At 39.1% G+C, this 24,102-nt stretch overlaps 1 protein-coding gene across 2 annotated transcripts in view; it reads left to right on the top strand.

Moving 5' to 3' along the window:
* PLK4 (polo like kinase 4) overlaps positions 1-24,102 on the top strand; it is a 102,683-nt gene that overhangs the window by 33,367 nt on the left and 45,214 nt on the right. For both annotated transcript variants that reach the window (XM_033938977.1, XM_033938968.1), the window contains exons 9-10: positions 9,639-9,741; positions 17,274-17,423. In XM_033938977.1, the coding sequence (XP_033794868.1) occupies positions 9,639-9,741; positions 17,274-17,423 (253 nt within the window). The remainder of the gene's footprint in view (positions 1-9,638; positions 9,742-17,273; positions 17,424-24,102) is intronic.

Here is a 24,102-nt window from a genome sequence, read left to right on the forward strand (position 1 = left end):
CCGGAGGGTGTTTTTTCCCTTACAACAGCGTTCCAGCTCTCCACCACTCTCTGTGTGAAGAACTTCCTTACGTTTGTACGGAATCTATCCCCTTTCAAATTCTGGTCTCACATCAAACTGTCAGATTTCATCTGGCAGCTATCTCGGCTTACTGTATTTTCATGGACAGTAAACCTATTTCACGTCACCTTCTCATTTCTCGTTTCACAAGAGGTCTCGCTAATCTTAGGCTTTCACAATGAGACCCTCCTCCAGCAAGAGACCTTAATTTAGTTTTAGATCACTTAATGCAGGCCCCTTTTAAGCTTTTGGGATCTGCTTCTCTTACATTCTTTACTTGAAAGACCAGTTTTTCTCACAGCTTTGACCTCAGCCAGAAGAGTTGGTGAACTTCAAGCACTGGTTACATATTATTCTTATCTACAATTTTTTCCTAATAGAGTACAATTACGAACTCATCCCAGATTCCTTCCTAAGGTAGTTACGGACTTTCATCTCAACCAATCAATAACCTTACCATCCTTTTTTCCTCCTCCGCATTCCTCTCCAGCAGATCAGTCTCCACACTTTGGACTGCAAAAGAGCATTACTTTTTTATTTTTATTTTTTTACTTCAAGGCAACTTCTCCGTTACGCCAGACAAACCAGCTATAAATTGTTTATTAGAGAATCCGGTGGCCTTATCATATGATACTATTTTATTTGGCATGTCAATGAGGGCAGAGTCAAATATCCTCAAAAAATAATAAGCTCTTGCTAATTATGACTGGAGTCGCCATTCAACAAATTACATTTAATTGGAAGAATTGGAGTAGATTGAACTACAATTTCTGGTGGAATTCTTTGTGTCGTATATATAAAATGGAAAGAACTGGTCAACTCAAAACTTCTGGTTTCTTCAAGCAAGTATGCTTGTGAGCTTCCGCATCCGGGCTCCGCTGATGACGTCAACCATATGTGAGAATAGCTGCCTGCTGTCCCTGGATAACACCTGTTACGGTAAGTAACTGCTTTAGCCACACAGAAAGGACATTTTATTAAATTTCAGGATATTTGGGGGCCATTGGCAGATTATTGTAATGAGTAGATAACATTTTTCCCTTAATAATACAATTGAAAATAAGGGGATAGGGAGGGGGGGTTTGGATTCTTTATTAAATATTTGAATTAATAGGAAAGAATATATTATATAATATAAGTGAATGCATATGAAATGGTAGGGTTGGGAGGGTGGGAATAAATTTCATTAATTTAAGATGATTGTAATAGTAAATCAAGTGATGTTTTTAAGTTCAAATGTTTTTTCCTGATACATTTGTTGTAAGTTGTAAAAATGAATAAAGATTAAAAAAAAAAAAAAAAGAATAGCCTTACTGGGTCAGACCAATGATCCATCAAGCCCAATAGCCTGTTCTCATGGTGGCCAATCCAGGTCAGTAGTACCTGGCCAAAACCCAAAGAGTAGCAACATTCCATGCTACCGATCCAGGGCAAGCAGTGGCTTCCCCCATGTCTGTCTCAATAACAGACTATGGACTTTTCCTTCAGGAAATTGTCCAAACCTTTCTTAAAACCAGCTATGCCATCTGCTCTTATCACAATCTCTGGCAATGCGTTCCAGAACTTCTTATTTATTTATTTAGTAATTCAATTTTTTATACTGTTCTCCCAGGAGAGCTCAGAACGGTTTTACATGTACTCAAGCATTTTTCCCTGTCTGTCCCAGTGGGCTCAATCTATCTAATGTACCTGGGGCAGTGGGGGGATTAAGTGTCTTGCGCAGGGTCACAAGGAGCAGTGTGGGTTCGAACCAACAACCTCAGGGTGCTGAGGCTGTAGCTTTAACTTTCCCCTCCCTTGTACATCTTATCATCATATCTTATAGTTAGATTTCTTATAGTTAGAAATATAACCCTCCCCCTCCTATGCTGAGATCCCTTTAGTTATTTTCATATAATAGAAACCCACCCCCCACCCAACCCTTATCTTACATTGTTAAAAGAAAAATATTAGAAAATGGCATCAATCCTGACAATAGGACGTTAATGGTTCCCAAATTTAGTGTTTAAATCTATTTTATTTGTTGCAATTCTTGTACACTTGAAAGTTTTAAAATGAATAAAGAATTTAAAATAAAAAAAACCACTTTCCCCTCCCACACTCTCATTTGGTTTCTGTTCCACGCTGAACAAAAAAGTTGTAAATAAAAAATATTTGTGGGTTCTTCATTTTGCTTGTCCTCATAGGAAGCAAAGTTAATCCAAAACTCCACCCTGTGGATAACCACGTGAAACCACCCCATGTCATTCTTTAGTGTTTATCTCAACCTCAGTCCTTCTAGACCAGTATTTAAAGCAAGGCTTGAGAGTTAGTGGCTGTGCCCATTCATACTCAGATTCTTCCTTCTCTCCTTAAGAATGACATGGGGAGGGGGCGTGGCTTGGAGCGCGCACGATATGGCAGCCTAACTGCAGCGCTCCCGTATCCAGGCAACAAACGGAATAAAAATAAAACTTCTACTTTCTTGAATCGCGATTAAAAACACATAAAACAACGTCGGAGATGGCGAATATGAAGCAGGGGAAAGCTGAAAAACCTTCGACATCGGGTATCTCAGCAAAAAGAACAAAAGTTACTCCTCTGTCACCATCGAGTGTGCCGTTCCCGATGGAGACTGAAGAACTCACTGAAAAGTCAGACATTATGACAGAACTGTTCAAAATAAAATTGATGCTGACTGAAAATGCCAACAAAATATCTGAAGTCAAAGAAGAACTTCTTATCATGAAACAAGAAATCCAAACGGAAAGACTGAGAATGACAGTGATGGAAGAAAAAATGGAGAAATTTGAATCCTTTACACAAGAATATGACAAAGACAAAAAAGAAGTAGCAGCTTTAAAAAATCAATTGGTGGATATGGAAAACCGAGGAAAAAGAAAGAACATCAGAATTTTGGGGCTGGCTGAAAATATTGAAGGGGGAGATCCTGTACAATTCCTGGAAAATCTTTTACCTAAACTGCTCCAGCTCAACTCAAAATGGCCGTTAGAAATTGAAAGAGCCCACAGAATCCCCACAAGAAAGCCAGTAAATCAGGCTGCTCCAAGACCTTTGATATTCAAGGTGTTAAGGTATCAACAAGCTCAAGAAATATTAAAAATGGCAAAAGCAAATAAAAACTTGAATTATAAAGGATCAAAACTGATTTTAGTACCGGATTTTGCTAAATATACAGCAAACATAAGAAAACAATTCCTTACATACAGACAGCAGCTGAAAGAAAAAGGATACATATATGGATTATATTATCCATCCACTATGAGAGTATCCAGTGGAAATAAATCCATATACTTTCAAGACCCGGAAAAACTGAAAGAATTTCTGACACAAAAAGAACCTAAGTTTACATAAAAAACAGAACAATTCAGCTGAAGAAAGAAGAAAGAAGAAAGAAGATGGAAAAAAGGGAAAATAAAGAAGATTATTAATAAAAAAAAAAAATAAATAAAAATTAAGATATAATAAATGTTATTAACTGGAAAAATAATTTATATTTATTGATATAGTGGATGCAATAATATAATATTATTTTATTAAATTAATTATTAATAAAATATTAGCATCCACAATCATTAATATTATAAAAAAAAAAAATAAAAAAAAAAAAAAAAATAAAATATATATTTATAAAAAAAAAAATTTATATAAATTACATGTTTTAATCAAAATAGAAAATTTATTCAATCATATAGCATATTAACTTATTATGATTAAGGAATAATGAAATGATTTACAAAGAAATTATCATTAAAAATATTGATAGGAAAAATTTATTATTGATATATTGAGAATAAGATTAAAAAATGAAATATATTAATTTATTATAAAAACAATATTTCAATTCTGTATAAGAAAATTATAATTTTATGAAATATATACAAGAAAATAATTTGATTATTGACAGGATTAATTAATAAAATAGATATCGAATATAAAATTTTTATTTGAGTCAATTATTCAGTCATATTAAATTATAATGAAAAATAAGAAAATAAGTAACTGATTGGTTGATAATTAATAAAATATGAATTTATTATAAAACTTATTTATTGATATAAAATGTATATTTTATTCAACTAATTATTCAAATTAATTTATTATGAAGATGATCTATGAAAATGATTGAATTGCATTATTATTAATATTAATATTTATATATTTATATAAAAATGAATATATTTAATTTATATGAAGATCTATAGATATATATAGAGAAATAGAGCTATATTGTAATATGTTTATTTATTAAGAGTATAATATTACATGTATGCATGATATTGAATTTAATTTTATAAATCAAATATATATAATTCTCAGTAAATTTATAAAATATTATAGATTAAATGGATATAAATTTCAATTGTATAAGGGTGGAAGTATAAAGAATGTATTGAATTTAGAAATATGTTTTTTTTTTTTGTAATAATATAATGAATTATTAGTTGCCTGGAGATGGAGATGTAGGTTTTGCATGACCAATGCGTGTTCCAAATCAGAATATGATAATGGGTGGGAGGGGAGGGAAAATAATGGGTGGGATAGGATATGAATTTTTAATGAATGTGCTAGGAGATAATCGTGTAAACTATCATAGAATATTGGTTAAAATATAACTATTAATTAGATGGATATAAAAATGTATTCGCTGAATGTCAATGGTTTAAATCATCCTATTAAGAAGAAGAAATTATTATCGTTCCTTAAAAATCAAAATGCGGACATTTACTTCATTCAAGAGACCCATCTTTCGGAAATTGAATCAAAAAAATTATCTGGAGGTTGGATTTCTAAATGTTTATTTGCACCGGCTTTAAAGAAAAAAGCTGGAGTGGCTGTTCTAATAAACAAAAAATGTAATGCAGATTTTAAATTAATTAATTATGATCCCTTAGGTAGATGGGTACATATCGAGATGGTCCTGGGAAATACAACCCTGAACTTATTCAATTTATATGCTCCTAATACGAATCAAATGGAGTTTTTTAAACAAATTCAACAATTGCTCTTACCACTGGCTACATCTAATTTAATAGTAGCAGGGGATTTCAATGCTGTAATGGATCCGATTTTGGATAAAAAACCAAGTAAAGTTATGAAATCATTAGGCTTAGATAATTTGATAATATCTTGTGATTTAGTAGATATATGGCGAATTCTTCATTTTAATGATCAGGAATTTTCTTTTTGTTCTCAGGTCCATAAATCTTTTTCACGAATTGATTATATATTTGTTTCTAATAATATAGCGCAGCGTGTCTTAAAAGCAGCAATTGATTCCATTATAATTTCAGATCATGCTGGTGTGTGGATTAATCTTCAAAATTATGATGTTGAAAATTTTGATTTAATTTGGAGATTTAATAATGATTTATTAGCGGATTCAAAATTTCTTGAAGACTTTAAAATAAAAATGCAAGAATTCTTTCAATTTAATGAATCAGATGATATTAATGCTGAGATCTTATGGGATGCTTTTAAAGCAACTATGAGAGGAAATATTATTTCATATTCAACATTTATTAATAAACAAAAAAAAAAACAATTTATTGAGATGGGAAAGCAAATTAAATTATTAGAAAATAAATTAATTGAGAAATGGGAAAATAATACACTACAAGAATTATTAAAATTAAAAGTTAAATATAATGAGATTTCTTCTCAAATTGTGAGGAAAGACATTTTCAACAAACAAGTACAATATTATGGAAATTCAAATAAAGCGGGGAAATTATTAGCAAACTTTCTAAAAGCAAAGAAAAGAAAATCTAAGATTATTGCAATTAAAGATACACAAGGTAACACACATACCAACACAAAAGATATTATAACACAATTTCTTGATTTTTATAAAGAATTATATACTTCCAATTCTTATAAAAATAAAGAACAAGACGGATTAACTTTTTTAAATTCATATATTGGACCAAATATTCCAGATCATATAAAAGGAAGTTTAGAAGAACCTATATCTTTAAAAGAATTAGAAACAGCATTGAAGTCTCTTAGAGCTGGATCCGCTCCAGGTGGAGATGGGTATACGGTTGAATTTTATAAATTTTTCCAAAATATCATATTACCACATCTGTTAAATTTGTATCAATATCAAATAAAGAATGAAAATATTTCTGGTACTATGGCAGAATCGATAATTATAGTCTTACCAAAACCAAACAAAGATCCTACTCTGGTTTCAAATTACAGGCCTATTTCATTATTGAATGTGGATAACAAATTAATGGCTAAAGTATTAGCATTAAGATTGGCAAAAGCTCTCCCTTTCATTATTGATGTACATCAAACAGGATTTATTGCTAAAAGACATTCATCAAATAATACTAGATTAGCATTCCACTCATTAAATTTAGCAAAAAATATAAATGATCCAGTTTTTTTAATATCTTTAGATGCAGAAAAAGCCTTTGACAGAGTGGAATGGAATTTTATATACCAAGCTTTACAATGGTTTGGCATAGGATCCGGTTTTATTAAAATGATTCAGACATTGTATAGCTCTCCTGGAGCAAGATTATATATTAATAATAATTTATCAAATAGATTTAACTTGCATAGGGGAGTTAGACAAGGATGCCCTCTGTCTCCTTTACTTTTTGATATTGTCCTAGAACCTTTATTAATTGCAATAAACAAAACTAAGGAGATAAAGGGAATATCATTTACCAGTTTTGAATTTAAATTATCTGCATATGCAGATGATATATTATTATATTTAAGAGAACCGGAAACTACTATTCCATGTATACTTAATTTAATAGAAAAATATGGTACTTTTTCTGGATATAAAATTAATTGGAACAAATCTGAAATTCTCCCAATAAATGTTCATTGTACCAAAGGATTATTTGACCCATATTCATTTATTTGGAAAGAAGATGGAATAAAATACTTAGGAATTATGATCAAAAACACAATTGAAGATACAGTCAAAGAGAATGAAAAACTTTTATTGAAAAAAATAACAGAAATGTGTGAGCAATGGAATCCACTACATCTTTCTTGGTGGGGAAGAATTCAAACAGTTAAAATGATGATATTGCCTGTGGTTTGTTACCAAATGAGTATGATTCCAATATTTTTTCAGGGGTCATTTTATAAAAAACTTAACAATGTTATTACAAAATTTGTTTGGTGTGGGAAAAGACCAAGAATCGCTTTAGTATCATTACAAAGACCAATTGTGGAAGGGGGGGTTAATTTTCCAAATTTTTATAGGTATCATCAAGCCTATATCTTAAGACAGGGTATGTATTGGATCCTCCCAGACCTTTTAGAAAATGTACCAGATTGGCTATATTTAGAATGGCGGCTCCTGTTCCCTTTATATCCAGAACAGTTAATAACTATAACAATGCCTAAAAGATACAAAGATCACAGAATTTTATTTGACACTTGGAAAACATTGAGATATATCAGTAATTTATCATCAGAACCTATTGCTAAATCTCTAAATCAATCAATATGGATAAACTCCAGGATCAAGATTGGCGGATTTAAAATCGTCTGGAAGCAATGGATAAATGCAGGAATAAGAACATTGAATGATGTCATATCAGAAGGATCACTGCTTAGTTTTTCACAATTGCTAAATAAATTTGGATTAAATAAAACACAATATTTTAAATGGATGCAATTGAAGCAGGCCATTCAGGTAGGGTTCCCTGAATGGAAAAATCTAAATAATCAATATAGTTTACAGGTTCTATGTTTCCAGACGGATTTTTTGGGTCACCAAGCCGCAAAATGGTACAAATTGATATACGGATTTTTAAATAAAAAAAAGAAAACAGGTCTTAGGGATATTTGGAGTATTGAGATTGGTCAGACAATTTCTGAATCTCAATGGCCAAGATTTTGGTCCTGGAGATTAAGATCTACAAGGTCAGCATCTATGAATCAAACATGGTTATTCTTATTACATAGAGTATTTTGGACCCCAACGCGCCTGCAAAAAATAGATAGTACTAGATCTAATAGATGCTGGCATTGTAAATTGGAAATAGGGACGTTAGATCATTTAATCTTTTTCTGTCCCTATGTAAATGCATTTTGGAATTCAATTTGGCCCCAAATTAATAAGTTACTAGAGAATCACGTAGGACTCTCATATGACACCATATTATTTGGAACTGCAATGAGAACTAAGAGTCCGATTTCAGCAAATAATAATAAGCTATTATTAATACTAACAGGAGTCGCCATGCAACAAATTACTCAAAATTGGAAAGACTATACCAAATTGAATTATACATTCTGGTGGAACTCTGTTTGTCATATTTATAAAATGGAAAAAATATTAGCGATACAACAGGGAAATCTTCTTAATTTCAAGAAAATATGGCAACCATTGACAAATTATTCTAATGATTAGTTTCTTAGCACAATGATAAAAATTGTATATGAATGGGGTGGGATTTGATTAATTAATGGAAATATATTATATAAAAAGGGAGAGGGAATTATATTTTATATGTTATTGAATAATCTTTTTCATATTATATTTTAAATATTATGAATTAATAATGATAATATTTCAGATATGTAATAATTAATATATATTGTATGAATTAAATATTGTAAGAATGGAAAATTTATAAATAAAAAATTAAAAAAAAAAAAAAAAAAAAAAAAAGAATGACATGGGGATGGTTATCAGCGGGGACAAAGATGGTGACAAATTCTGTCACTGTGTCATTCTCTAAAAGTTCATCAGGATGAATATCCACACTGCCCTGCTCACCTTTCATTGGAGTTGAATACTGTCGGCTTTTTATTAGACTTACTGGTCCCGTGTGGTGATGACAGGTGGGGAGATGTGCATTCATGCAGAGTTACTTGCTTCTAAAAGCTTCTGGAAATGGAAAGCTGAGGCATGTCTCTGTGTTGGAGCTTCATTGCTGACATCGCCCATTGATGCTGGATATTCATCCTGCTATCCTTGGAGAACACCTGCTATAGTTGACTAACTTTTTATTTTGCTATGTGTGTTTTTGCTTTAACTATTTTTGGTTAATATTTCTTTTTTTTTTAATTCTTTATTCATTTTTACAACTTACAAGGGTTTCAGAAAATGACATTTAAACTTGAATACATCACTTGAATTTCTATCGAAATCTACTTAAATTACTGAAATTTAACCCTCTCCCTCTCCTTTCTATAATATGTAATCATATATAACATAAATTATTTTTCCTATTAATCTTAACATTTAATAAAAGATCAAAATACCCTCCCCTTCCTGCCCTCTCATCTATAATTAATATTTATTTCCTCTTTAGCCACCTTCTTTCAGATGTGTGTTGTCCTTTTTCTCCCTTCCAACTTCTATGTGGGTAAAGAGCAGCCTTTTGACCGAAGTAGCATCAGCTTTTGTTTGGCTCAGGCAGATACCAAGCATCAAGTTTAAGATGTTAAATTTTCCAGCAGAATGGGACTAATCTCTTTATAAAGTGATCTGTGCCCTATGTTTTGTGGGCTGTATGTTTTTGTCTTGTTTTCTTTTTGTCTCCTTATTTATAATTGGTTTGATTTTGTAACTCCTTGCTCTTTTTTGTTTCCAGATAACTGTTTATCATCCAAATGAAGGAAGAGGCTTCCCCTTAACTGATCAACCACCTTCGCCATCAGAAGATATTCGTATTTATAGCTTTGACAATTTACCAGGTGATTTCAGGCTTTTCTTCAAATACAATTTAATAAAAAAGAGAAAGCTATAAACTTGATACCTTTTTGTTCTGCTCTTGTTTCTTAGCAGTTATGTTTAACTCGTGAAGGGGAGGAATTGAAGATGGACTGGGAGCAGGACTGGAAAAGACAAACACAAATAGGAATGGAAGTTGGATAGATCTTGAAACAGTTTTCAGAAGATTGTGTTTGTGAGGGTTCAGTAGATGGAACACACCTGCGGGTATTTTAAGGAATTAGGGAAGTTCTTGCAGCTCTGCTGTCTGACTTTTTAATAGTACTTTAGAATTGGGAGTGGTCTTAGAGAATGGGAGAGGACACATATGGCTTCTCTCCACAAAAGTAGATTATGGAGGAAGTTGGGAACCACAGACTGGTTAGTATGACCTCAGCGGTGATTAAATTAGTGGAAACTCCTAAAACAGAAGTTAGTGGGATTTCTGGAATCCAGTGGATTGCAAGATCCAAGGCAGCATGGTTTTACTGGAGGCAGGTCTTGTCAGATGGATCTGATCATTTCTTTGGGTGATCAGAGAGTTGTATCAAGGGAGAGTGATAGACAGGAGGGGGAGGAGCTAAGATGGCACTGGGAGCACATGCAGTGGTGTGAACTCTGCTAATCCAGAGGTCTTCTGGTAGACTGAACCTGATGGATAGGTGGAAGGACAAGGCATGAACCTTTCCCACTGAGGATGGTACCAGCGGTCTTCCTAGACAACAGACTCTCAATCAGTTTGAGCTTCAGAATGTTTACAGTGCTTTGGAGAACTATTGTCTGCTATGGGGCGGAGGGGAAGGGAGATTATTCTTTAGTTTTTGGAATTTTGATGCATCCCATGTCCCAGAATTGTTGAAAGGAGTCATGTCTCTGGTTTTACTCGGTGGGACAGCCTTATTGCAAAATTTGGCTTCTGGAAGTGACTTCTGTGTTGATGGCTCTAAGCTGGCTGGCATCCCTTTTTGAAGGCTTTTAGGAGTGGAACAGCCTCTGCCAAAGTCTTGCCTGTTGAGAACAAGGCATCTGATGTCTTGGGTTCAACTTGGAAAGAGGTAATGAAAGCTATAAATAATAATAAGAAATCATTATCAGTTTGTATGGACAAGTTTGCTAAGAAATTTGATCACTATGATCCTGAGATAAAACAGTCCATGCAATGGCATACTCGGGTTCTCCAAGGCCATGGAAATTCAAGACCCAAAAATCAGCAGAAAAGTTCATGGCCACAGTGTTATGGGATCAGTAATTACAACACCTTCCTATCTTCCAAGGGGCTAAACAGTTAATGCAAAATATTACTGCAACTTGCTCTGCCGATTTAAAGGAGATGAAAATGGTGACGGAGTTCAAAAAAGCATGGGATGAACACAGATGATCTAGAATCAGAAAATAATAGTAAATATTGAAGAACTAAGGCTAGTATTGGGCAGACTTGCATGGTCTGTGTCTGTATATGGCCGTTTGGTGGAGGATGGGCTGGGGAGGGCTTCAATGGCTGGGATGGTGTAGATAGACTGGAGTGAGCTTTCACAGAGACTTCAGTGGTTGGAATCTAAGAATAGTACTGGGCAGAGCTTTGGATTCTTGCCCAGAACTAAGAAGAAGAAAAAAAACAACAAATTTTTAGATTGAATCAGGTTGGGCAGACTGGATGGATCATTTGGATCTTTATCTGCTGTCATCTACTATGTTACACATGAGGAACGGCCATGTTGGTGGCCATGAGGCACCTTGCCTGGCTTCATGTTTCTGAACTTGATGTAAATCAACATGACTGCTTGGCCAATGCTCCCTGTCCAGGAACTTTTTGGTCTATCAATGGATACGACTATTCATATGCTATCCGCTCATGAGACCAGATGGAACACTTCGGTTAAACCAGGGGTAGGGAACTCCGGTCCTCGAGAGCCATATTCCAGTCAGGTTTTCAGGATTTCCCCAATGAATATGCATTGAAAACAGTGCATGCAAATAGATCTCATGCATATTCATTGGGGAAATCCTGAAAACCTGATTGGAATACGGCTCTCGAGGATCGGAGTTCCCTACCCCTGGGTTAAACCAAAGAAGAAGACTCAACCGCCCTGTACCTTTAAGCCAGCTTTTTCGTACCAGCATAGGTTTTTGGCTAAACCTTTTCCTCCTGCTCCTGCAGCAACCACGTTAGCAACCTAAACAAGAGGCTGCTCAACAGAAGCCCACACAGCCGGGCAGAGGAATCCAAGATGGCAGCAGGCTGAACGCGCTGAGTGCTTCGCACAAGAGCACTGTTTTGTTATAAAAAGTTTCTTAACAGTAAATTACTTGCCTACAATGCTGAAGAGGAGAGGCTGTAGCGCTGCTGCTGCTGCTGCCTCGCAGCGCTCTGGAGGGCCCAGTCTCGCCAATATTGAGGAACTTTTGTTGGAATGCGGCAGGTTTCGATGGCATTAGGAAGTGGTCCGCTGAGGACGCAGGGAACATGTGAGCCCATGGCAATTCCTCCAGGACCAGATATAACCCTTAGCCCTGATGTTAGGACACCACCCCCGCAGCCTCGGATTACCAGTTCTCCAAGGGATAGGGAAACCCCAGAGCTAGTGGAGTTCCCTTCCCCTGAGGCAAGTGTTTTTTCATCGGAGGGGTTGGAGGCTGGGGCTCCTATCTAAGATGCTCTAGTGGAAGATTCTGGGGCAATTCCAGCTTTGGTGGATGGATTAAGCCAGAGAAACACTCCAGAATGGTGAACACTTTTTCACTAGACAAGGCCTAATTTCCTTGGACAAACATGCAGAGGTAACCTTAGATTCACTTTGGGATTTTATGGCCAGTTTCTCTAAAACCATAAGCCCTAATTTTCAATTTATTGAAAATAAATTAATGGAACATACTAAAGAACTAAGACTTGAAAAGTGAGATGACTCTAAAATTTCTATCCAGAAACTTGAACAGGAAACAAAAACATCTAAACAATTGCATGAGACATTAATAAAAGACATTAATTTGAGAAGAAAAGTCAAGATGCTTGAGAACAACTCTTGAAGTAATAATGTAAGGTTGATTAATTTTCCTAGGTTGACGATGATAGTCCCTAAGGAAATGCTTAAGAGATATCTATTGGTAATTTTAGAGGTCTCAGAAGAAATGTTACCTCCATTCTCACGAGTATACTATTTGCCTGATGGAAACTCTTTGTTGTTGAGGTATATTTCTTTTTTTTTTTGTTATTTTTTTATTTATAATTATACAGTCTTATTTTACAAGAATTAATTCTTGTTACATTGAATACAGGGAAGAAAATTTTTACACAATAATACTTTTACAACAATCATCATAATGATAAACCCCTTCTTAGACCACAATAAACAGGGGGTGACCAAAACTAAAATTAGAGAGAAATTTAAAGGAATAGTGCAAAGAAGAAAGGCATAATGTATCTAGCGCCCATTACTATTATTATCCCTTAATCTTTAATCCTTAATGATCTGCTTAACATCTAGAAATTCCTTCAGATGGTTAGGAGAGAAAAAAACATATTTAACACCTAAGTACCTAACCAGGCATTTGCAGGGATACACCAATAAAAATGTTGCTCCAATATTTATAGTCTGTTGTCGCATTGCAAGAAATTCTTTCCTCCGTTCTTGTGTAGTCTTAGCTACGTCAGGATATATCCATATTTTCCGACCCCCAAACAATTTTTGGGAATTTTTGAAAAACAATTTCATAATCATATTCACATCCTGTTCAAAAACAAATGATACTAATAATGTTGCTCTGTCCATTTCAGATGTTATCGTTTGTTCCAGTAAAGCCGTCACATTTGCAAAATCTATCACATTTGTCTCTCCTTCTCTTACTTTCCCAATCTCATTTCCATTAGCCTTTCCATTTCCGTCAGGCATCTTTTTATTTGGTAGGTAATAAATTTTGTTAATTGGAGGAATACATTTAGAAGAAATTTCCAAATTCTCAATGAAGTATCTTTTTAACAAATCAATAGGTAACATTCCTGAAGTTTGAGGAAAATTTAGAAAGCGGAGGTTCAAACGCCTATTAAAATTTTCAAATTGTTCTAGTTTCTTATGAATGGTGGAGCTGTCTTTAATTGAAGCCAATTTGAATTGTTGCAATTGTTGTATATCCACCTGCATTTGCTTGGCTTGGCCTGTATACTCTAACTTCATAGATTCAACTGACCCAGTCAATAATTCCAATTTTTCATTTAATTTTGTTACCTCTTCAGTTGATTTTTCAATTTTCCCTTCCATCCTCTGAAGCAATTGCCAGATGCTATTCATGGAAACCTCCGTCTGGGAGAGAGAAAGATCCCCTCTCTCTGCTGCTGTTTCCATCTGCCGTTCCGCCGACCACGCTGTGCCCTCGCCAGGAGACCCCACGCTTTCACTTCCGGAAGCGTGTGTCTCTCGCCACAGAGTTTTGGCTGTTGCCGGACACGGAGGTGTCATAGGGGCCGAAGGAGACAACGATATTTCAGTGCCCGAAAGGGCCAGTGACTCCCTCCCGTCACCGCCCAACGCCGAGCTCTCCACTCCAGCTTGTGTGGGCGCCGGAGAAGGCGCGAAGAAACGATCCATCGTCTGTTGAATCGGGGTGGACGTCAGGGCCGACGAGGCAGAGACCCTAAGCACCCCTTTCCTCTTAGAAGGCATCGATTTCAGGTATAGAAAATACAGGCAAGGAGCTTATTATCAGCGTCTCTCGCAGCTCCTCTACATCGCCGCCATCTTGGTCCGTTGAGGTATATTTCTAACTCAAGAACCAATGAATGTATCTGAATTATTAGAGACATCGGATAGAGAGGCAGCAGCGCCAGCAACACTGATTATAAACATTAGCTTTTTCATGGTTGTGAAAATCTTTCTTTAAAAATAAACAGAAATAATTCTTAGGCCATAAAATACAGATGTTTCCTGATCTTTCAAGAGAGACGCAAAAGCGTTGTCGTGAATTTCTTCTCTTAAAATCTGGGGTTATTTTATTTGAGACATCCTTGTAAGTGTATTGTGTGTTAACGTACTGTTAAAATATGTCTGTTTTTGAACTGAACCAATTGTCAACTTTCCTGGCGTTATCTCATCTGGATATAGAAAAATCATGAGCACTATATTTAGATTTAAATATGGAACCTTGCTTTCAGCTCTATAGCCAATAGCATTCTTTAAAATATATTTTTTTCTTTTCTTTTGCTTGCCTATTCGATCCTGGATTCCTATTGAGGACTTGAGCATAAATAGTAAATTTTTTTTTATTGTTAAGGATTTATTCTTATTGGAATTTAATTTGTATACTACTATTGCTTTCTGTACAAGTGTTATACTTGATGTTTTAAAGTTTGAAAATTAATAAATATATAATTTAAAAAAAAAAAAAAAGCTCACACAGTCTTTTTCACGTGTTCCTCAGGAGCATAGCCACAGTTCCCATTCTCCAGCCGATCGGAGGACGGCTTCAGCATTACGTAAATCGTTGGGAGCTCATCACCACAAATCTCTGGGTTCTAGACATCGTTTGTCAGGGGTATGCTCTCCATTTTCATACCCTACCTCCAAATCATCCTCTAAGAGAGTCTATTTCGGACCCGATACAGTCTTCTTCGCTCATTCAGGAGATTCAATCCCTCTTCTTTTTCAATGCCATTGAAGAAGTTCCTTTAAATCAGCAAAGTCAGGGATTCTACTCCCGGTATTTTTTAATCATACGAAAAAGACCAGAGGTATACGACCCATTCTGGATCTCGGAGATCTCAACAAATTTCTAGTCAAAGAGAAATTCTAGATGCTCTCCCTTGCCCTTCTTTATCCACTTCTGAATCAAAATGACTGGCTATGCTCTCTGGATCTCAAAGAAGCCTACACGCATATACCAATTCATCAGGCTTCCCGCAAGTACCTTTGGTGTCAGGTGAATGGACATCATTACCAATACAAGGTTCTTCCTTTCAGACGACGACTGGTGATCAAAGCTGTGTCATCTCTGGAGGTGTCTCTGGCAACATCTCAGACCATTGCCTTCCTTCAAGTTTTGGGATTCGAAGTCAATTTCCCCAAATCTCATCTAATTCTGACTCAACTTCTTCAGTTTATTGGCGCTATCCTCGATACTACTCTAATGAGGGCGTTTCTCCCTCCAGAGCGCCTGAACGTTCTTCTCATCCTCTGTCAACGGATGTTGAAGGTGCATACCATCTCAAGCTCAGAGCGATATAGTATGCTCTCAAAGCTTTCCAGCACCTCTTGAGTCCTCAAGTCTTCCTCCTTCGCACAAACAATAAAGTGGCAATGTACTACATAAACAAGCAAGGAGGCATAGGCTCTCTTCTGTTATGTCAGAAGGCTCAGAAAATCTGGCTTTGGGCGATGGCTCGCAGCATTTTCTTAAAAGGCTGTCTACATTCAAGGGGAGAAGAATTCCCTGGCAGACAACCTCAGCAGAATTCTTTAGCCTCACAAATGGACTTTCAACTATTCGACTCTCCATCTCATCTTTACTCAATGGGGTATTCCTCTGGTGGACTTATTTGCAGCTCCCCACAATCACAAGTTGCTCCTGTTTTGCTCCAGACTTTACTCTCCTCACCGTCTTGAAGCTGATGCGTTTCTCCTGGATTGGACGGGCCTTTTTCTATATACATTCCCTCCAACTCCCCTCTTGTTAAAGACTCTGTTTAAACTCAAACAAGAGTCAGCTACCATGATTCTCATTGCTCCTCGGTGGCCCCGGCAGCATTGGTTCTCCCTTCTACTTCAGCTCAGCACCAGGGAGCCAATTCCTCTACCAATCTTTCCTACTCTGCTTACTCAGAATCAAGGATCTCTTCTACATCCCAAACTGCAGTCGCTACACGTGACAGCTTGGTTTCTCTCGGACTGAATTCATATGAATTACATCTTTCTCAGCCTGTTCGTGATATTATTGACACTTCCAGGAAGCCAGCCACTCAACAATGTTATCAACGAAAGTGGACTTGGTTTTCTTCCTGGCGTCTCCTTCATCATCATGATTCAACTTCCTTGTCAGTGGAATTGGTGTTGGATTATCTACTTCATCTGTCTGACTCTGGATTTAAATCTACATCTATCAGAGTCTATCTCAGTGCTATTACAGCTTTTCACATGCCGGGGAACGTGGGACAACCTCTTTACTGCTCATCCTTTGGTCTCCAGATTCATGAAAGGACTTTTCAATGTTAAACCACCTCTCAAACCTCCTCCAGTGTGTTCTGGGACCTTAATATGGTTCTTTCCAGATTAATGAAGCCTCCATTTGAACCAATGGCCACAGCTCTTTTCAATTTTCTCACCTGGAAAGTTGTTTCATTTCTCTCACCTCTGCCAGGAGGGTCAGTGAGTTCATGTTTAGCATATCTTTTAACTCTCGTCAAATATTGTGTTAACAATTTAACTACTGGGAAAATAGCCTTATTGAAAAGAAATTCTAGACTCAAAAGAAAATTCTCTATTAAAAGTATGCATATTAAAATATTTAATTATTTGTAATTTTTTTCTTACAGATAAATACTGGAAGAAATACCAGTATGCATCCAAGTTCATACAGCTCGTAAGATCCAAAACGCCAAAAGTTACGTACTACACCAGATATGCTAAATGCATGTTGATGGAGAACTCTCCTAGTGCAGATGCTGAAATCTGTTTCTATGATGGTAAGTATTTCATTTGAAAGTGAACTCCTAGATTATACGTTCAGTGTACCGTTCTTATAAGTACATGCCATACCTTATACTAAGAACTCCAAAAGCCTTGGCTAACTTAAAAATGCTTTTACAGAGAAGATTATAATAAATCTATTCTCATTAATATCTTCTCTACACCAATTCCTATGTCATACTTTTTCATTGTTCACTGAACCTCAGCGATTTCACCCAAACCCGGCTGAACGTATTCATTGCTAGCTGGGATTTATACATCTAATAGTCATCTGTTTTAAAAAAAGGATTTTTAATATTTTCTTTTATATACCATATAATATGTTAACAGTCCAATTAGTCTTCAATTTCCAGAAAGCTTAATATATCAACTTAGCTTAATTCAAATCCAGGACAGTCCAGGAATGCCTTTCAAATTTTCCTTGTAAAGGTGATCTGTGTGGAGATGAGATTGAAGAACTGTACTTCTGAAGGAGAGAATTATAGTACACTGAATAAAGATAATCACATATTATATGAGTCTGTCAATAATTGTTTTTATCAAAGAAATAGGAGGAAATGGAGACCTCGAAGATAACCCTAAGCGACAAAAGTCCATCTTTTTTTTTTTATTTTCTTTATTCATTTTCAAATCTTGCAACAAGTGTACAATATTCAATCAATTAATTTGTACAAAATCACTTGACATTCTTAACATTATTATTAAATGCATATAAAAGAGACCCCACCCACACCCAACCCATTCATCAGGAACAAACCCATTAAAATACAAAACATACCTCCTCAATCCACACTAAAAATATTCCTATGTAATAAAAAGGTGTCCAAGGTATCTAATCAATTGCCTTCAATGCAAAACTCTTGCCCTCTGTTCACCACCCTAGCCAGCATTTTTAACCATTCCCTGCTAACTGTAACCCCCTATCATGGCATCCTGTTTGTCTCGATTAAATTCTGAGCTTATTCAAGCAGAGACCGTATCCTTTGTGACTATATATATATATATATATATAGCACTACGTATGTTTGGTAGTGCTCTAGAAATAACTAATAGTATCAGTATCTATTTCTTTATTGTCCCTCCAGACCAGTACAGAACAGATGGGTTTACACTCCTCTGCCAGCAGGTGGAGACAGAGAACACAAAGAATTTGGCAGTAGTACAAGTGGGATATGTGCTGCAGTCCCATCTACAATCAATCAGTTCTCAGTCTCTAGCAGGTGGAGGTGGTAAGCCTGTGTAGTCTTTCCCTTTGATAGTTAGGGCCTGTTGGATTTGATTAGTAGCCTTTATTGTCCCTTTTTACTGTTTGGACAGAGCTTGAGGGGACCCTTTCGGGGATCCGTCCGACCACAGGGCTGCCACACTTGAAAGGCCGAGTCCCTTCCCCCACCTCCCCCAATTTTTTTTTCTTACAGGAGCCTCTGCTGTACGCCTTGCCACAAACAGGCAAAGACTACAGCTTTGAGAACCAGTGGTGTCTGCTCTTTTGTCTCTCAAAGTTTTTTGCCTGAGGCAGTGCCGGTCTAAAAGGAAGCATTTAATTGAGCTTACCATAATTATTTTTTATCCCAGGACAAGTAGGCAGCATATTCTCTACATGTGGGTGACGTCACCAACGGAGCCCCGAGCAGACAGTCTCGCAAGCAAACTTGCTTGAAGATCTTCAAGCTTGTGAGTGTACCGTGCATGTGCGTGTGCCTTCTCGCCCGAGTCAGGGCGTGCATCTCCTCAGCGTGGCCTCAGTTCTTCGTTTTCCGTAGATCCAAAAGCCCTGTTCCTCTGCTCTGCGTGATCAGAGCGCCTCTTGCACCGTGGCTTGCTTTTTTGTTTTGAACGAGTGAGTCGCTGTGCGGCGCATTTCCTAAAAAAAAAAAACAACAACCAAAAAACATAAAAATACAATTAATAAACATTTCCTTTGTCATTGACCCGGGTCCGGCTAGGCTGACTAGTCTTGCATGACTGCGGCGGTGGTTTGGACTTATGTCCCGGCCTGTGACTGGATTTAAAAAGAGCACTCAGTGCCGTCGGGTTATTTCTATCACTGACCCCCACTGTTGGTGCATTGAGTGCCTCGGGGTCAATCATTGGGTTGAGTCTTGCCCGCGCTGTGCTACCCTTCGCCTGCCTTCTACGAAGCACTCGCGGTTGAAGATCCTTGAACTTTTTGGTGCCATGGATCCCTCGGGCAGTGCGACTCGGCTTCGGCTCCAGCCTCAACGGCCCTGGCCCTGACAAGGGCCTTGGCCTCGTCGAAGTTGCCCTCCTCCGCTAGGACTTCGGGGGGTGCCTCTTCGAGACCTGTGGCTTCGGGTAAGTCCCCTCTTCCATTCTCAGGTTCCCTAGCGAAGAAGCCTTCCTTGGGGTCTCAAGGGGATGCAGTGCCCCATGCCCTGTCGAGACCTCCCTCCAAGTGTGTTTCTACACAACGGGAATACTCTTCTTCGAGGTCACCATCGTTTGTGGTGCCGATGTTCGTGGACATGCTGAAGGTCATCCTGAAGACTCGGCTTTCCTCCGACTTGAGCCAGCTTGCTCCTGCCTCGACCCTGCTCTCGGCAGGCCAGCCTGAGCGTCCGCTCGCAGTCCCTCAGGATTGGTCTGGTCAGTCTCGCCGGCTGTCTTCTAGTGATTCTCCGACTCGTGGGCCTCGTTCGACGCACCCGATGAAGTCTACTTCGTCCTCGAGGCTCCCGCCCTCGAAGCGACCGAGGAACTCGCCTCGGCGAGGTTGATCTCCTACCTAGCGGTTCTCGAGGCCCTTCAAGGTCGAGATGCCCCTCTCATTCTCGAGGCCGGCCATCCATTTCTGTCTCTCCGGGACACTCGGGGTCGAGGTCGAGGACCCCTCCCTCGAAGCCGTCGAGGCAGTTGGTCTCTTCTCCGGTTCCTCGGACTCCGGGCTCTTCCCCCCGTTGGGTTCAGCACTGGCGCTCCTCAATCTCTCCAGGTCATTATAACAAGGCTTCCTCCTTGTCCTTTTCTCAGGATTCTGACTTGCCTGCTATTTATTCTAGGGAAGTGTCCCCTTTTTGGCGGCTCGACGCTCTGGATCTTCCTCGCCACATGAGGTCCTTTCTTCTACTCGGATCTCCCCCTTCGCGCGGTTTGTCTCTGACATGGGTAAGGCTCTTCAGTTGGACCTCCAATGTGAATCCCGGTACACCCAGGAGTATTTGGATGAGTTGGAGTTCCCTCATCCTCCTAGGGAGTCTTTGCATCTTCCTCTGAATCAGGTTCTGAAACAGACTTTCTTCCGGAATCTGGAGACTCCTTATGCCATTCCTTCCATTCTTTCCAAGCTGGAATCTCGCTACCTCACAGTTCCGTGTAAGGGTTTTGAGAAGGCGCAACTTTCCCATCAGTCCTTGGTCGTGGAATCCTTGCTGAAAAAATCTAACCCCGTGAGGGTTTACGTGACCGTCCCCCTGGGCAGGGAGGGATGGACGATGGACAAATTTGGTCGCCGGCTCTACCAGAACTCAATGATGGCGAACCGGGTCCTTAATTATAATTTTACTTTCACCTCCTATCTCAAGCACTGCCTGAAGGTTCTGCAGTCTTTCCTCGCTGACTTGCCCACTCGTCGGCAGCTGGAGTTTGGCCAGCTTCTGGAGACGTTATCCCAAATCCGTCTCTATATGCTCCAGGCCGCCTATGACGCCTTTGAGTTGTCATCCCAGGTCACGGCCTTTGCGGTGGCGATGCGTTGCTTGGCATGGCTGCGCATCGTGGACATGGACCCCAATTTGCAGGACTGCTTGGCCAATCTCCCTTGTATGGGGAACAAACTCTTTGATGACTTGATCGAGGCGGCTACGAAACGCCTTTCGGAGCACAAGCGGTCCTTTGCCTCCCTGGTGTGGCCTAAGGCGCGAGCCCTCCCCACTAAGCAGTATAAGCTTTCTCTGTGTCGCTACCTGCAGAAGTCCATCCTAGCCCTCTCCCATCCGCCTCCTCGGCGGCCTCAGCAGCAGCAGTGTCCCTCTAAATCTCAGGCGCCGTCTTTTTGACAATTCCTGTGCCTGTGCCCTTAGTCCATCAGCCTTCCCCTCTGTCCATCGAGGGTCAGCTCCGCCATTTTTATCATCAGTGGGAGTAGATAACAACCGACTCCTGGGTTCTCACCATAATTCGGGAGGGGTACTCTCTTCACTTCCGACAGGTGCTTCCAGATCAGCCCCTAAGAGAGTTTCCTTCTAACAGGTCGCAACTTCTCCTTCTGTTTCAGGAGGCTCAGGCTCTCCTCCATCTCCGGGCTGTCGAGAAGGTCCCTGTGTGCCAGCACAACTCAGGGTTTTATTCCCGTTTTTTTCTGGTTCCCAAAAAGACCGGGGACCTGCGTCCCATCCTGGACCTGAGGGCTCTCAACAAATCCCTGCTGCTTCAACTCAGTGTCAGGGAGCCTCTGCTTCTTCGTTTTTCCTTCTCTTCTTTCTCAGAGTCAAGGCTCTCTTCTTCATCCCAACCTGCAGTCTCTATACTTGACAGCTTGGTTCCTCGTCACCTGACTGCCTCGTTTCACTTCTCTCAGTCTGTTCGGGATGTTCTCAAGGCTTCTAGGAAGCGGTCCACTCTCCAGCGTTATTCTCAGAAGTGTACCAGGTTTTCCTCTTGGTGTGCTACGTTCCACTTGGAGCCGCAGTCTGCCTCCTTGTCATCCATCCTGGACTATCTGCTGCACTTATCCCGGTCTGGTCTCAAGTCTGCTTCTATTCGAGTCCACCTTAGTGGCATTGCTGCTTTTCATCTGCCGCTTGAGGGGAAACCGCTCTCTGTGCATCCAGTGGTTTCCCGATTTATGAAGGGTCTTTTCAATGTTCATCCTCCACTCAAACCTCCTCTGGTGGTTTGGGATCTCAATGTTGTCCTTGCTCAGTTGATGAAACCTCCCTTTGAGCCAATCGACCGGGCTTATTTGAAGTATCTCACTTGGAAGGTGGTGTTTCTTGTTGCTCTCACGTCTGCTTGCAGGGTCAGCGAGCTGCAAGCTTTGGTTGCGGATCCACCTTTCACCGTTTTTCATCATGATAAGGTGGTCCTCTGCACTCATCCTAAATTCTTTCCTATGGTGGTTTTGGATTTCCACCTCAACCAATCCATTGTTCTTCCAGTGTTTTTTCCTAAGCCTCACTTCCCACTTTGGACTGTAAGCGTGCATTGGCTTTCTACTTGCAACGTACTCAGGCTCATCGGACTGATCTTCAACTCTTCGTATCCTTTGATCCGAATCGGTTGGGGCGTCCCATGTCTAAGCGCACCTTATCCAACTGGTTGGCTGCTTGCATCTCTTTCTGCTACGCTCAGGCTGGTCTCCCTCTGCAGGGTCAAGTCACGGAGCATAAGGTCAGAGCGATGGCAGCTTCTGTAGCTTTCCTCAGATCAACTCCTATTGAGGAGATCTGCAAGGCCACCACTTGGTCCTCGGTTCATACCTTCACCTGTCACTACTGTCTGGATACCTTTTCCAAACGGAACGGCCAGTTTGGCCAGTCAGTCTTGCGTAATCTGTTCTCCTAAATTGCCAACTCTCCTACCGTCCCTGTTGGTAAGCTTGGAGGCCACCCACATGTAGAGAATATGCTGCCTGCTTGTCCTGGGATAAAACACAGTTCCTTACCATAACAGGTGTTATCCAGGGACAGCAGGCAGATATTCTCACAACCCACCCACCTCCCTGGGTTGGCTTCTTTGCTAGCTATCTGAACTGAGGCCACGCTGAGGAGACGCATGCGCAGTACACTCGCAAGCTTAAAGATCTTCAAGCAAGTTTGCTTGCGAGACTGTCCGCTCGGGGCTCCCACATGCAGAGAATATCTGCCTGATGTCCCTGGATAACACCTGTTACGGTAAGCAACTGTACTTTATTGCTAATTGGCACAGACTGAATGGGTTTACGCTCCTCTGCCAGCAGGTGGAGACTGAGACATAATGACTTTTGGCTGTAGTACAAGTGGGCTTTGCAGTCCCATCTACAATCAGTCTGTTCTCAGTCTCTAGCAAGTGGAGGTGGTAAGTTTGTGCAGTATTTACCTAGGTTAGTGTAGGGTTGTTAGATTTTGTTTAAAGTGGCCACCTTGTCCCTGTTTGTGGTGCCAGATTGAGCTTTGGGGGACCCTTTTTGGGGGTCCATCTGACCTCGGGAGTGCCACACTTGACTGGTCGAGTCCCTCCCCTCATTTCCTTCACCTCCCCCAAATTTTATTTAGAGGTGCCTCAGCTGTAAGCCTTGCCACCGATACCGGGAAGGCATAAATGGCTTAGAGAGCCAGTGGAGTCTGTTCTGGGGGAAAAAAAAAAATCCTGAGGCAGTGCCAGTCTGAAGGGAGCCTTCATTTGACTGTTGTTGAGTTTTTATGGTTAATTGTCATATTTCTTTCATAATTTTGGGCTTTTTTTGTTCAAAAATCTGTTTATATTTTAGTATATACAGTACCTAACAAGGTCACAAAAGAGTAAAGCAGATTTTCCCAAACCCATCTTAATAATGGCTTATGGACTTCTTTTATGTTTATGTTTATTTAAGATTTGATCTACCGCTCCTGCGTTTTACTGACCTAAGCGGTTTGCAAAGTATCAAACTAAAATGAAATTAGGTACTTGAGAAAAATGACCCTATCTGTCCTGAAGGCTCACAGACTAGCTAAAGTACCTGATTACAATAAAAATATG

The sequence above is a fragment of the Geotrypetes seraphini genome, chromosome 1 (genome assembly GCF_902459505.1).
Source record: "Geotrypetes seraphini chromosome 1, aGeoSer1.1, whole genome shotgun sequence".
Classification (NCBI taxonomy): domain Eukaryota; kingdom Metazoa; phylum Chordata; class Amphibia; order Gymnophiona; family Dermophiidae; genus Geotrypetes; species Geotrypetes seraphini.